This window comes from Squalius cephalus (genome assembly GCF_949319135.1).
Source record: "Squalius cephalus genome assembly, chromosome: 9".
Classification (NCBI taxonomy): domain Eukaryota; kingdom Metazoa; phylum Chordata; class Actinopteri; order Cypriniformes; family Leuciscidae; genus Squalius; species Squalius cephalus.
This window is the reverse complement of record NC_137130.1, coordinates 21,465,007-21,478,961: the sequence shown is the minus strand read 5'-3', so window position 1 is coordinate 21,478,961 and position 13,955 is coordinate 21,465,007. Positions and strand designations below refer to the sequence as shown.

Genomic DNA, 13,955 nt, shown 5'->3' with positions numbered 1-13,955 from the left:
CAACTCATGGTATCAAACACAACATCACAGTGCAGATGCAGCAGAAGTAAGAGCTAAGGCATGATCTGAAGCCTATAATAAGTAACATGTCAAAATGAGGAAGAGAGAATGTTTTGAAATAACATGTAAGGGTGTGTGTGTTTAAAAGAGAAAGAGAGAGAGAAGTGACACAGGAAGTCAATGAGGTTGTGGTAAACAGACTCTACATACCCAGTTGTGTCGACTGAATGTGATCACAGCATGATGCTTTGTGTTATAATGAGAAGACACTTTTGAAACCCCCAGAGAAAGCACCACGTCTCGGTAAGCTCCTTTCATTTCATGTAGTCCATCTTTCCTGAATTTCCCCCCTCTTATAAACTTTACTTTTGTGTGTCAGTGCATTGAAGAGGATGGGTAAGCGTAGTACTGTTACTTAGAAGTAAGCATTTAGCTTAAGTTTATCTGCCAATTACCTTTTGATCTTGACTAAAGAAACTCCCTCATTCCACACACGCATATAGAGATGAGGCCGTGTCTGTCTAATCGGCATCTTTTTTGTGTTCGTTGTACATAGATGGCAGCGCTAACTTCCCCTTTCTGAACTTGCTGTTGAAACTTAGACACTTTGATCCAAATATTTTCTTGCAGATCTGGTGAAACACTTAACCATTTGTTCTCATTTTTCTACCAGAAATCCTTTGTGGACAGCAAATAAGCAGACGCAAAAAACATGGGGTAAGTTCTGATTGCTTTAAGATATTGCATCATGGGCCTTTCATTAAAGGACAGGTGGATTCATGTTGTATTTATTAACTTTGCACTTTCATACATCATTTCTTCATTGTTGTATTGTATCCCTTAAAACAGATTTTAAGGTTAGTTTAGCTTTTTGTTTGTTTTTTTGTTTTTAAAAAACACGTTTTCTTGTTGAGGCTGCGTCTCAGGATACAGAAATCAGAAAAGGGTGCAAATAAAGTACATAAAATAATGCAGTTGGTTAGTGAACTGTATGAATTGAATAAAAATGGTCAACTAAATATATTGATTATTATTATAAAATAATCTACAATAAGAGGAAATGAGGAATGTGGGTCTGTCATGTGATCTAACAATCGCATGTAGGACCTCTCACACCTTTGCGAACCCTCTGACTGTAGAAGTTTTAAAAATGATTTTCTTTCAGAAACAGTGGGGAGGAAGGAAAACTGCATCGCAGACTTTCACGAATAGGAAGCAGATCGCAGAGGGAGCCGCCACGACCCCCTCCTCAAACAGACAAACCCCCAACGGTGGTTCCTCCAAGACCACCTGAGACCACTCCAAAACCTCCAGAACCTGCACCAAAACCAGTTGTAATCCCCTCAAAACCTCCAGTGTCTCAAAAGCCCAGTGCCCCTCCTAGGCCACAAATACAAGTGTTCAACAGCACGGAGCATGGCACTGCCATACTCAAGGTAAGACAAAGGACATATATGAAAACAGGCTGTTACTGTCAGTTGACTTATGTACTTACACCAAAGACTGGTGTATTTCACTGCAAATAGTATATATTAATGGCAGATTTTGCCGTGTCGCAGGGGTTGGATCATTTTCGTGGTGATGAGACACTTTGCGATGTGACTCTGGTACCTGGTGACAGCAGTGAAACTTTCCCAGTTCACAGGGTCATCATGGCTTCAGCCAGTGACTACTTCAAAGCCATGTTCACGGGTGAGTCTCGCCAAACAAGAGGAGAATATTCTCTTATCAAAGCTTATTACAGTTGTTGTTTTGTTTTTATATGTTCTTTAATATAACTGCTGTTTATCAGTTTGTATGATTCTGGCTAAATCTATTTATCCCTCCCCAAAAAATAGAAATCCACTATATACTGGTACCATATTGATTATCAGTCAATAATAGAGATGTTTTATTTAATTTATCGATACTGATTGATATTGGATAGTTCCTTGGTCATGCTCATTTCCCCTATGTTTAGATTTGCATTACCTTTGCCGTCATCTAACACTCGCTTACAAATAATCTTTAAAAACACTTATAATTTTGAACACTGTTAATTTACATTTTTAGTAAATATATTTATCCTCCCTCCTAATGCTGTACATTATAACGTTGTGATGCCTAAATTCATCATTTTTATTTTTTATTTATTTATTACACTGTAAATGAAAGTTGCTGCTTTTAATTTTGTAAGTACAATCAACTTGGATGTTTAAATCATTTCGACTTAAAGGAGTAGTTCACTTTAAAATGAAAATTAGCCCATGATTTACTCACCCTCAAGCCATTGGTGTATATGACTTTCTTCTTTCAGACGAATACAATTGGAGTTATATTAATAAACACCCTGAAGTTTCCGAGCTTTATAATGGCAGTGGATTCAAACCATTGCAACCATCAGATTGAAGCTCAAAAAAGTGCATCCATCCATTATAAAAGAGCTCCACATGGCTCCGGGTGGTTAATAAAGGCCTTCTGAAGCAAAGCGATGAGTTTGTGTAAAATAAAATCCATATTTAAAACTTTATAAAGTAAATAACTAGCTTCCGGCCAAACGAACATACGGATTCGACTTAAGTGTAAAGTGCAACTTATGCGAGTAATGCAACGTACTACTGATGTTTACGCTACGCCATGATGCACAAGTTGCGTAAGTTGCGCTTTATATGCAAGTAGACTGTGTATGGCCGTTTGGTTGCAATGGTTGCAATCCACTGCCATTATAAAGCTCGGAAGCTTCAGGGTGTTTATTAATATAACTCCAGTTGTATTCGTCTGAAAGAAGAAAGTCATACACCTAGGATGGGTTGACGGTGAGTAAATCATGGGCTAATTTTCATTTTAAATGAACTACTCCTTTAAATTACATTAAACTTATGTAAAAATAAGTTGAATCTTGTTAAAAGTTAAAAATTGCTTAACTTATTTTGATGAGTTAAAGCAATGTAAAATTTATGTTGTCATAACTTATTGCTCATATCATTTTTTACAGTGTATAGACAAAAATATTATATTGGTGATCAGCCATAACATCAAAATAATTATTACACTGCAAAAAAAAAAAAAAAGTAAAAAGTAAAAAAAGAACAAATCATCTTTTGGTTTACAGTGAAAAGCCATAAACTGACATTCACAGAATTCACTGTTTATGTGTAACTTATCAAGTATCCACCAAAATGTTAATATTAGTAGTATTTTGTCCAAACGTGTCTATTTATTGTAGTTTATAATTAGGTTACCAAGGAAAAGCATTTTCACTTCACACTGATCCACACTGATCAAATCAATTCCCTTTCTCTTTTGGTGTGTCAGGAGGCATGAGAGAGCAGGAGCTGAAGGAGATTAAGCTCCATGGCGTGAGCACGACCGGCCTGAAGAACATCATCGAGTTCATCTACACATCTCGTCTGAGCCTGAGCCTCGGCACCCTTCAGGACACACTAGAGGCGGCGAGCTTCCTCCAGGTGCTTCCCGTTCTCAGCTTCTGCAACCAGCTTCTTAGCAGTGAGGTACAAACACTTAAGATGTGGTGTTCATGTTTCCTTTGCATTAATTATTCATCTGCGCATGACGGCAGTTTTCAAATAAGCCACGTTTTTTACATGGCAGATCACTATCGAAAACTGCGTGGAAGTGGAGCGCATTGCCAGAGATCTTCTTCTGGAAGACGTCCAAAGGCACGTCCACTTGTTTGTGTGCGAGAACTTCTCCGCGTTGATGCAGAGCGGCCGCCTCCTGCAGTTGTCCGAGGCGAGCATGACGTACGCCCTCTCCAGCGACTCTCTGAGGGGTTTCACTGAGATGGAGCTGTACCGCATCGCCCGTGCCTGGCTGTCCCATAAACAAAGCGAGCGTCGTTCTGCTTCCTACTCCCTGATGCGCCACATCCGCTTCCCTCTGATGTCCCCAGCTGAGCTCCTCCAGATCTCTCAGGAGGACCAGATGGAAGAAGGAGCAGCAAGCGTGGCAAAGGAGGAAGTGGTGCCGTTCATGCGATCGGACACGGCCTGTGTCAACCTCCTCCTGGAGGCCAGCAACTATCAGATGCTTCCCTTCCTCCAGCCGGCGCTGCAGACGGAACGGACCCGGATTCGATCCGACTGCACTCACCTGGTGGTACTGGGTGGTGTGATGAGGCAGCAACTCGTGGTCAGCAAAGAGCTCAAGCTGTACGATGAGGAAGACGGAGGCACCTGGAGGGCCCTCCAACCTATGGAGGTCCCTCGTTACCAGCACGGAGTGGCTCTTCTAGGGGGTTTTCTTTACATTGTAGGAGGTCAGAGCACTTATGACACCAAGGGTAAAACAGCTGTTGACAGCGCGTACAGGTACGATCCTCGCTTTGACCGCTGGTTGCAGGTGGCCTCTCTGAATGAGAAGAGGACGTTCTTCCATCTGAGCGCTCTGAAGGGGAAGCTCTATGCTGTTGGAGGGAGAAATGCCACTGGGGAGATTGGTAAGGACATGTTTTAGCAGTTACACTGTACAGAATGTTCTGTTCTGCCTTAAAATACTGTGGGAAAAACAGAAAACTGTCTGTCATTTAGATTCGGTGGAGTGCTACAACTTGAACAAGAACGAGTGGACTTTTGTTGCACCGATGCATGAACCTCATTATGGACACGCTGGCACGGTACATGGAGGTCTGATGTATGTGTCAGGTGAGTATCCACACTGGGAGCTCAAAAATGTGAGATGAATGCGAAAAGGACAACTATATTGTGCATTAATGTGGTAACATCTGCCCTGCATAATGAGGGGAGATTTTGTAAAGTAATTAAATCTGGCTCACAAAGCATGTGGCCTTAATTCACCACAGTCCTCAGCATGAGTCTAATGAATGCACTGCACAAGAATTCTTTTATTACTTGTTTTTATTTTTTAAAAGAAAGAGTACTGTTTAGAGGTCTCTTAGCAACTTTGCAATCTTCACCTAATGGCGAAGTTCCCGGAACAAGACTCAAAAGCAACATGAAACAGATAACCAGGAAACAGAGCTGCTTCAAGCTGAACTGGGTCACTCATCTGAGGTTATAGACCGCAGTCAAAAAAGAGGATGGCAGGCCTGTTGTGAAACCATGAGAATGTTCCTGCTTGAAGAATTGCAAAGCATTCAAACATAATAAAAAATAAGGACATTTGAAGAAAAAAAAGTAACTGAGTTATGGAACAATAAAAATAAAAATCATTTCCACCACCACACAAAGTTTTTCAAAAGTTTGTGTACTTATTTACCAAAGGAAAAATCCAGCTTGAGCTGAAATCAGATTTGTGAAATTATAATTATATTAATTAAAAAGTATAAATAAAATAGTACATCAAATAAATAAAAAGTCTATTTAATTTAATTTAATTATTAATTTAAATGTATTATTTTTACATTAAATGCTAACTATAAAATTAGACCTATCAAGACTGCTGAGAGTCAGTCATTTTATCTCCAAAAAGGTAAAAAATCTTCAAGTCATTTCCACCACAGAATGCTATATTAAACACAAAACATCATTTGAGTTGTAGTAGAAACGACACTGGTGTGAAATTTCAATTTGACGTTTTCAGTGATGTATATACACTGTTGGACATTGGTGGTGGATTGAGTTTTGTGCAAGTGGTTGTCTGGTCTCAGTAGAAGACTTGAGGTTAACGGTCCTATTCTTCAGCCTCTTAACCACATCCTTCCTGCTGATTTGTGTTTCTGCACAAATAAATAAGCTTTTTCTAAAAAGTCAAATGAATATCTGTTTGTTAATTAAGTTGCATTCATCTTTTATACCGTCAGGTGGGATCACAAGAGATGCTTTCCAGAAAGAGCTGCTGTGTTATGAGCCTGATAGAGACTTGTGGAGCAGACGAGCAGACATGATGGAGCTTCGTGGTCTCCACTGCATGTGCACCGTGGGCGACCGTCTCTACGTCATGGGTGGAAACCACTTCCGGGGGACTAATGACTACGACGATGTGCTAAGCTGTGAGTTCTACAGCCCTGCGTCTGACCAGTGGACAGTGGTGGCTCCGATGCCCAGGGGTCAGAGCGATGTTGGGGTGGCTGTCTTTAAGGAGCGCATCTACGTGGTGGGTGGTTACTCCTGGAACAGCAGGTGTATGGTGGATATCGTGCAGTGTTATGACCCTGAGAAGGATGAGTGGGAGAAGGTCTTCAACGTCCTCGAGCCTCTCGGAGGAATACGGGCCTGCACTATGACAGTTCATTGTCCAAAAGGTTCAACGGATGAGGCTGAAATACAAGAGTGTCCTCTTTCAACATCCAAAGGCTGAACAGATGTTTTGATATCACTATTGGCCTTTGCATGTGAGATACTGAAATTAGCTTCACATTGCTAGTGATGTGTTTTGCAAAAACAGATTTAATGGTTTGAACATGCCACTTTGGGGCAAGGGAAAATCATTTGCTTGTAAAAAAGCTCTTAGTTTACCGTACTGTACTGTGTTTTTGAATGTGCTTGACTGAGTCTCTTTCAGTGACTGATGTTGCATCTCTAAATTATTCTGTTTTATTTTTGCTTCAAATACTTTTATATGCTTTGCAAAGAATAAACTTTTTTTCAATCAATTAATTTGTGTTTGGTATCTTTTTGTATACATTTCTCTTAACAGAACTACATTTCTATTGTTTACAGTCAAGCAAAAAATAAATAAAAAATCCTGCATTATAATGTTTAATTATATGCTATTCTGGGTCTTTTTTGACCCCAAATGATGTTTGCTGAAAAAAAAAAAAAATCATCCATCTAAATGGCATGAGACTTTAGCTCTACAAACAAACAAAAATAAATAAATTGGAATGATATCTGGTTGTATGTTAGCGTGAAAAAAAAACTGTTTAAAAAAAACATTTTAAAAATACCTTATATCCCCCAAACACGGCACAAATGTAGATAAAACATTAATAAAGTGAGTGATATTACATTTGTTTTTTTATTACATTATTATGTTACAAAATCATATTTTACTGTCTGGGGTCTCTGAGCCTGAGTGTACATTCAATACGAATAGTGCATATGGGTTAATTACTTATTTTTGTTTTTTAGTAATGGCTGGAGAATATACACTATAGTATAGTTTAGAAAATATACACTATGTATATATATATATATATATATATATATATATATATATATATATATATATATATATAGTTAGTTTGGGGTCAGTAAGGTTTTTTTCTTTTTTTTAAATTAATACTTCTATTCAGAAAGGATGCATTAAATTGATCAAAATGGTTACAAAATATTTCTGTTTCAAATAATTGCTGTTCTGTTTAAATTCTTCGAAGAATCCTTTAAAAAAAAGTATCACATTTTCCACAAAGATATTGAGCAACACAACTGTTTTCAACATTATATAATGATTTCATGTTTTGAAAAAGACATTTAAATGTTACAAAAGATTTCTGTTTCAAATAAATGCTGTTTTGTTTATATTCTTCGAAGAATCCTAAAAAAAGTATCACATTTTCCACAAAAATATTGAGCAACACAACTGTTTTCAACATTATATAATGATTTCATGTTTTGAAAAAGTCATTAGACATCGTCTGAAGCCAAAGAACAACTATCCCAAAGTCTGTAGATACCTTGAGTAAATGTGAAAGACTACAGTCAAAACTGAATGAAGAATGTTCCCTCTCTCATATCCGCATAAAGGCAGTCTAAGTATATATATATATATATATATATATATATATATATATATATATATATATACACACACTCACCTAAAGGATTATTAGGAACACCATACTAATACTGTGTTTGACCCCCTTTCGCCTTCAGAACTGCCTTAATTCTACGTGGCATTGATTCAACAAGGTGCTGAAAGCATTCTTTAGAAATGTTGGCCCATATTGATAGGATAGCATCTTGCAGTTGATGGAGATTTGTGGGATGCACATCCAGGGCACGAAGCTCCCGTTCCACCACATCCCAAAGATGCTCTATTGGGTTGAGATCTGGTAACTGTGGGGGCCATTTTAGTACAGTGAACTCATTGTCATGTTCAAGAAACCAATTTGAAATGATTCGAGCTTTGTGACATGGTGCATTATCCTGCTGGAAGTAGCCATCAGAGGATGGGTACATGGTGGTCATAAAGGGATGGACATGGTCAGAAACAATGCTCAGGTAGGCCGTGGCATTTAAACGATGCCCAATTGGCACTAAGGGGCCTAAAGTGTGCCAAGAAAACATCCCCCACACCATTACACCACCACCACCAGCCTGCACAGTGGTAACAAGGCATGATGGATCCATGTTCTCATTCTGTTTACGCCAAATTCTGACTCTACCATCTGAATGTCTCAACAGAAATCGAGACTCATCAGACCAGGCAACATTTTTCCAGTCTTCAACTGTCCAATTTTGGTGAGCTCGTGCAAATTGTAGCCTCTTTTTCCTATTTGTAGTGGAGATGAGTGGGACCCGGTGGGCTCTTCTGCTGTTGTAGCCCATCCGCCTCAAGGTTGTGCGTGTTGTGGCTTCACAAATGCTTTGCTGCATACCTCGGTTGTAACGAGTGGTTATTTCAGTCAAAGTTGCTCTTCTATCAGCTTGAATCAGTCGGCCCATTCTCCTCTGACCTCTAGCATCAACAAGGCATTTTCGCCCACAGGACTGCCGCATACTGGATGTTTTTCCCTTTTCACACCATTCTTTGTAAACCCTAGAAATGGTTGTGTGTGAAAATCCCAGTAACTGAGCAGATTGTGAAATACTCAGACCGGCCCGTCTGGCACCAACAACCATGCCACGCTCAAAATTGCTTAAATCACCTTTCTTTCCCATTCTGACATTCAGTTTGGAGTTCAGGAGATTGTCTTGACCAGGACCACACCCCTAAATGCATTGAAGCAACTGCCATGTGATTGGTTGATTAGATAATTGCATTAATGAGAAATTGAACAGGTGTTCCTAATAATCCTTTAGGGTGAGTGTGTGTATATTTTTTTTTTTTTTTTGAAAGAAGTCTCTTATGCTCATCAAGCCTGCAGTTAAAAAAAACAAAAACAAAAAAAAAAACAGTAATATTATGAAATATTATTACAATTTAAAATAATGGTTCTCTTTTTTAATATACTTTAAAATGTAATTTATTTTTGTGATGCAAAGCTGAATTTTCATCAGCAAGTACTCCAGTCTTTGGTGTCTTATGATCCTTCAGAAATCATTCTAATATGCTGATTTATGATCAATGTTGGAAACAGTTGTGCTGCTTAATATTTTTTTTATAACCTGAGATACTTTTTTCAGGATTATTTGATGAATAAAAAGTTAAAAAGAACTGTATTTATTTAGAATAGAAATATTTTGTAACAATATACACTACCGTTCAAAAGTTTGGGAACAATAACTTCTTTTTTTTTAAAGAAATTAGTACTTTAATTCAACAAGGATGCGTTAAATTGATAAAAGGTGATGGTAACGATTTATATTGTTAGAAATGTTTTTATTTTGAATAAATGCTGTTTTTATGAACAAATGCTGTTAACGTTTTACTCATCAATGAATCCTGAAAAAAGTATTCCAAAAAAATATATTAAACAGCACAACTATTTCCATCATTGATAATAACTGAGTATCAAATCATCATATTAGAATGATTTCTGAAGGATCATAAGACACCAAAGACTGGAGTACTTGCTGATGAAAATTCAGCTTTGCATCACAAAAATAAATTACATTTTAAAATATATTAAAAAAGAGAACCATTATTTTAAATTGTAATAATATTTAATAATATTACTGTTTTGTTTTTTTTGTTTTTTTGTTTTTTTAACTGCAGGCTTGATGAGCATAAGAGACTTCTTTCAAAAACATTAAAAATAGTAATGTTTCCAAACTTTTGACTGGTACTGTATATATATATATATATATATATATATATATATATATATATATATATATATATATATATACAGTATATATATATATATATATATATATATATATATGTATATATATATATATATATGTAAAATAGCCGTTTCCTAAAGTATGCTAAAAATACAATTAAGACAAATGAGGAGAAAAAATTAAACTTGTAAAATTGTTATTAAATCCCAAAGATCCCCGTATGTATCTCTCATTTGACAACATGTAAAGCCTTGCATAAAGAAAACCTATTCAGTTGATTCATTGTCATTCAGTTGACTGATTGCCAACAGTTAGTGTCTTTGTAAAAACAGGAATTTTAAAAATAAGCAGACTGCTGACTTGCACCTTGACATTGTTTCTCAAATCCTCTCCCCAGCCTGTGGCATTGAGGCTGTCCTTGGCAGATAGTACGGCTTAAAAACACACCACCCTCCCAGTCTGCTCCATTATCTCCGAGGTCTCATCACATCACTGTGGTTTCCAGTCCTGCTCTCTAGTACGGTTGTATAGTGGCATTACACAAATGAGTGAAGTGGTGCTGGTGGAAGTTTCCATGGCTCTGTCAGGAGAAGTGTGTGTGGTGACAGGAGCCTGCGGGTTTCTGGGAGAAACACTGATCAGACTGTTGCTGGAAGAGAAGCTTGCTGAGATCCGACTGCTGGATAGAAACATCCGGTCTGAGCTAATACAGTCTCTTGATGGTAAGTGCATACTTCCATTACAGTATATTCTCATCTAAAATAGCAAATCCCTCGTATTTCTCCTTTTTGTGGAATCTGTTGGTCTCTATTTATATTCATTGGTTTTGTGGTGTCTCTTAATCTCTAGTAGTTGCCATTCTTCCTGTTTTGCACTCTGCTTGAGAATATTAAGAATACAGATAATATACACATATAATGTAAACCATTCAAATTACATTTCTGTCTTTTTTACTAAGCAACAAAAGATGGCAAATAGAGAAATACATAAAATCAACACTCTGGCTTTGATTTGTTTCTCTGTCTGTGTCCTCAGATTGCAGGGGAGAGACTAAAGTGAGTGTTTTTGAGGGGGATATCAGGGACCGTGAGCTGCTGAGAAGAGCCTGTAAAGGAGCAGCACTTGTTTTTCACACTGCATCTCTCATCGATGTCATTGGAGCAGTTGAATACAGTGAATTATATGGAGTCAATGTTAAAGGTGAGAGATATGTACTAGTCTTTGGCACATGGTAACAAGTCTGAATGAATTTGAGGAAAGAGGAAAAAACTTTCAGGATGAATATAGAGTTTGGTCACAATTAGTTTTTCACAGTAAAATGAGATTGAAACAAAAAGTGAGCATTTGTATCAATGGTTCTTAAACTGGGGGGCCTTTAAAAAAGCTTTAAAATAAGCTGAACTAAAAACCAAGATATTTCTTATTTTAATTCATCTTCTCAACAATTGTGCTTTGTCTTTGAAGAACCAGGATTACCATGGTCTTGGAAAGACTGGATACAATCAAATTTGTATATAAGGAATTCACATTTTTGTATGCCAAGCTCTAAAATAATTTATCCTTGTAAAATAAAATATCCCTATCCTTAATGTCCTTATCCTTAAACCTTATCTTGTAAATCACAACGACTGGAAAATTCATGTGAATTCATTGTTTAAAAAGAGAGGGACACCTGAAAAATATTCAGTTCTTAAAACTTCTGGAAGCCTGAAATGTAATTATTCTAATTTTAGTTACTTATCTTAATCTATGGACACTGTAAAATAAGAAACGTTTTGCAAACTGTCTTACCAAAGGAATCCTATTAGCCTACATGGGCCTTCGGTTATTGTTGTGGACAATGGGGGACCATGGAATCAAAAAGGTTGAGAACTACTTATTTAAAAGATACTTGCTTTAGTAAAACAAATAAAACCATAAAATATATATGCTAACATATCAAAATATGCGAACACAACACAATATAGTAATGATGAGGTTCAAAGGCAATGAAAATGTTTTTTTTTCCCCATGGCAGGAACACAGCTGCTGCTGGAGACCTGCATCCAAGAAAACGTGGCCTCCTTCATTTATACTAGCAGCATTGAGGTGGCTGGTCCCAATCCCCGCGGTGATCCAATCATTAACGGCGATGAGGACACCCCCTACTCCGCCTGTCTTAAGTTTAGCTACAGCAAAACCAAGCAGGAGGCTGAACAGATTTGCCTTCAGGCCAATGGAGAGCTGCTCCGCAATGGAGGTCAGCTGGCTACTTGTGCATTGCGGCCCATGTACATCTATGGACCAGGCTGTCGATTTACTTTAGGACACATGAGGGATGGAATCCGCAATGGAAACGTGCTGCTGAGAACATCACGACGTGAGGCAAAAGTGAATCCTGTATATGTGGGAAACGTAGCCCTGGCGCATCTACAAGCAGGTCGGGCCCTCAGAGATTCTCAGAAAAGGGCAGTGATGGGTGGAAACTTCTATTACATATCAGACAACACGCCACCTGTCAGCTACTCGGACTTCAACTATGCTGTTCTTTCACCATTAGGCTTTGGGATACAAGAAAGGCCCATTTTGCCCTTTCCACTTCTATATCTTCTGTCATTCCTCATGGAATTACTGCATGTTGTGCTCCGACCCTTCCTGAGGTTCACTCCACCCCTAAATAGGCAGTTACTGACCATGTTAAACACACCATTTAGTTTCTCATATAAAAAAGCTCACAGGGATTTCGGATATTGCCCTCGTTATGATTGGGAAGAGGCACGCAAGCGCACTACCGATTGGCTAGCGTCTGTCTTACCCAAAGAGAGACAGCAAATTAACATGAAATAAACTAACATCATGTTTATGAATATTGTGCTACCTGTTTTTTTCAGCAGCCATGTTCTCCCTGTTGATTATAATCATAAAATATTTTCTACTAATTAGAGCCACAGTAGAAGAAAACATTAGATGTCTAGTGTCTTGGATAATGCATGTTTTACATAATTAAAAACAAAACTTGGAAATGACTGTATATTATGTTTACTTGTCTAAAAAAAAAAAATTAATAAATATCCATATAAAGAAAATATGATAAGCTATTACTCATTCCAACAAAGGATTGCTTTATTGAATGAATGAATGTATTTTAAAATGAAAAAAAAAAAAATGTCAGAAATAATGAGAAAAAAAGTATGAATGCTAGTTAGGCACTACATAATCTGTGAATTTTGAATGCAAATAATGACTTATAAGCAAATGATTGTATATTGTGGTCATTTATAGTCCTACCCAGGGCCTAAAATTTGTTCCAAACCAGCCAATGGCCGGTGACTTAAGAAAAATTACCAGCTTTAAATAATTTACCAGCCATGAAACATCTAGATTAATCCTTATTAAAGTTACAAAAGTTATCCAGTCAAGAGCATTGATTTTTCTTTGTCTTTTGTGGTTTGATTAAAATTAAAAACACAGACAGCAGCAGGAATATTAGGCTGCTGTCGCTTTAAGAGCTAATGCACGGATCCAGTTTGAGTTTACACATGCATTTTCTTTCTTAAATGTTGGCATTCACTTAAGACAAAACTGACTGTTTACGAGGATACTTGCCAAGACGGGAATTTTGACAATTTTGTTTGAATATGTCTGTTCAAGTGCAATAAGACGTGAAAGAGAGCTCAATTCAGTATTCGGAAATTGCGCGCTGTCTGAGACACGGATTTATGTGTGCGTGGTTCGGGATGTGTGCTCACAACACTTCCCATACACACAGCGTGTGAGAAACGAATTGAGTTCCCTTGCATCACTGTTCCCTCATCTGTCTCGAGTGTCGTTCACATTCATGTTCTCAAAACATTGCATTGTTAGAATTCATAAAAATGTTACAGACCAACTGGCGATTGACACCGTTTCGCCAACACAGATTTTACTCGCATTTGGCGCTTGGCGAGTGTGACAAGCGGTGCGAGACCAAGAGCCGTGAGAACAGAGCGAGTAACACTGATACCCAAGACCGGCCATGAGGTAGCCTACTCACGGAGGAGCTCCGTATGGATTAAGGAGTGACGACAGTGAAGGAAGAGAGAGGACCAGGCCTGTGGTATTAATGTTGTGTTTTGTTTGTGTGTG

At 37.8% G+C, this 13,955-nt stretch overlaps 2 protein-coding genes across 3 annotated transcripts; both read left to right on the top strand.

Moving 5' to 3' along the window:
• Positions 1-28: 28 nt before the first annotated feature.
• LOC307164346 (kelch-like protein 9) lies at positions 29-6,752 on the top strand. Of its 2 annotated transcripts, none has more exons than XM_079881134.1 (8): positions 29-303; positions 674-717; positions 1,172-1,436; positions 1,560-1,692; positions 3,295-3,491; positions 3,592-4,438; positions 4,530-4,643; positions 5,762-6,752. In XM_079881134.1, exons 2-8 carry the CDS (start codon positions 713-715, stop codon positions 6,256-6,258), a joined length of 2,058 nt encoding a protein of 685 aa, XP_079737260.1. In that variant the 5' UTR covers positions 29-303; positions 674-712; the 3' UTR covers positions 6,259-6,752. The 2 variants fall into 2 exon arrangements, with proteins under 2 accessions (XP_079737260.1, XP_079737259.1); XM_079881133.1 differs by having other exon boundaries at positions 1,166-1,436.
• A 3,234-nt stretch (positions 6,753-9,986) lies between these two features.
• On the top strand, positions 9,987-12,775 carry hsd3b1 (hydroxy-delta-5-steroid dehydrogenase, 3 beta- and steroid delta-isomerase 1). Its single transcript, XM_079880322.1, has 3 exons — positions 9,987-10,573; positions 10,887-11,051; positions 11,869-12,775. Exons 1-3 carry the CDS (start codon positions 10,396-10,398, stop codon positions 12,675-12,677), a joined length of 1,152 nt encoding a protein of 383 aa, XP_079736448.1. The 5' UTR covers positions 9,987-10,395; the 3' UTR covers positions 12,678-12,775.
• The last annotated feature ends 1,180 nt before the right edge of the window (positions 12,776-13,955 follow it).

What these genes read in the sequence shown, in the direction of transcription:
- LOC307164346 (XM_079881133.1), top strand. An exon ending in AAATGCCACTGGGGAGATTG is followed by an intron (nt 4,439 to 4,529) that starts GTAAGGACATGT and finishes TCTGTCATTTAG; the next exon opens with ATTCGGTGGAGTGCTACAAC. An exon ending in AGGTCTGATGTATGTGTCAG is followed by an intron (nt 4,644 to 5,761) that starts GTGAGTATCCAC and finishes TTATACCGTCAG; the next exon opens with GTGGGATCACAAGAGATGCT.
- hsd3b1 (XM_079880322.1), top strand. Translation starts at nt 10,396, where the DNA reads ATGAGTGAAGTGGTGCTGGTGGAAGTTTCCATGGCTCTGTCAGGAGAA. An exon ending in GCTAATACAGTCTCTTGATG is followed by an intron (nt 10,574 to 10,886) that starts GTAAGTGCATAC and finishes CTGTGTCCTCAG; the next exon opens with ATTGCAGGGGAGAGACTAAA. An exon ending in ATATGGAGTCAATGTTAAAG is followed by an intron (nt 11,052 to 11,868) that starts GTGAGAGATATG and finishes TCCCCATGGCAG; the next exon opens with GAACACAGCTGCTGCTGGAG.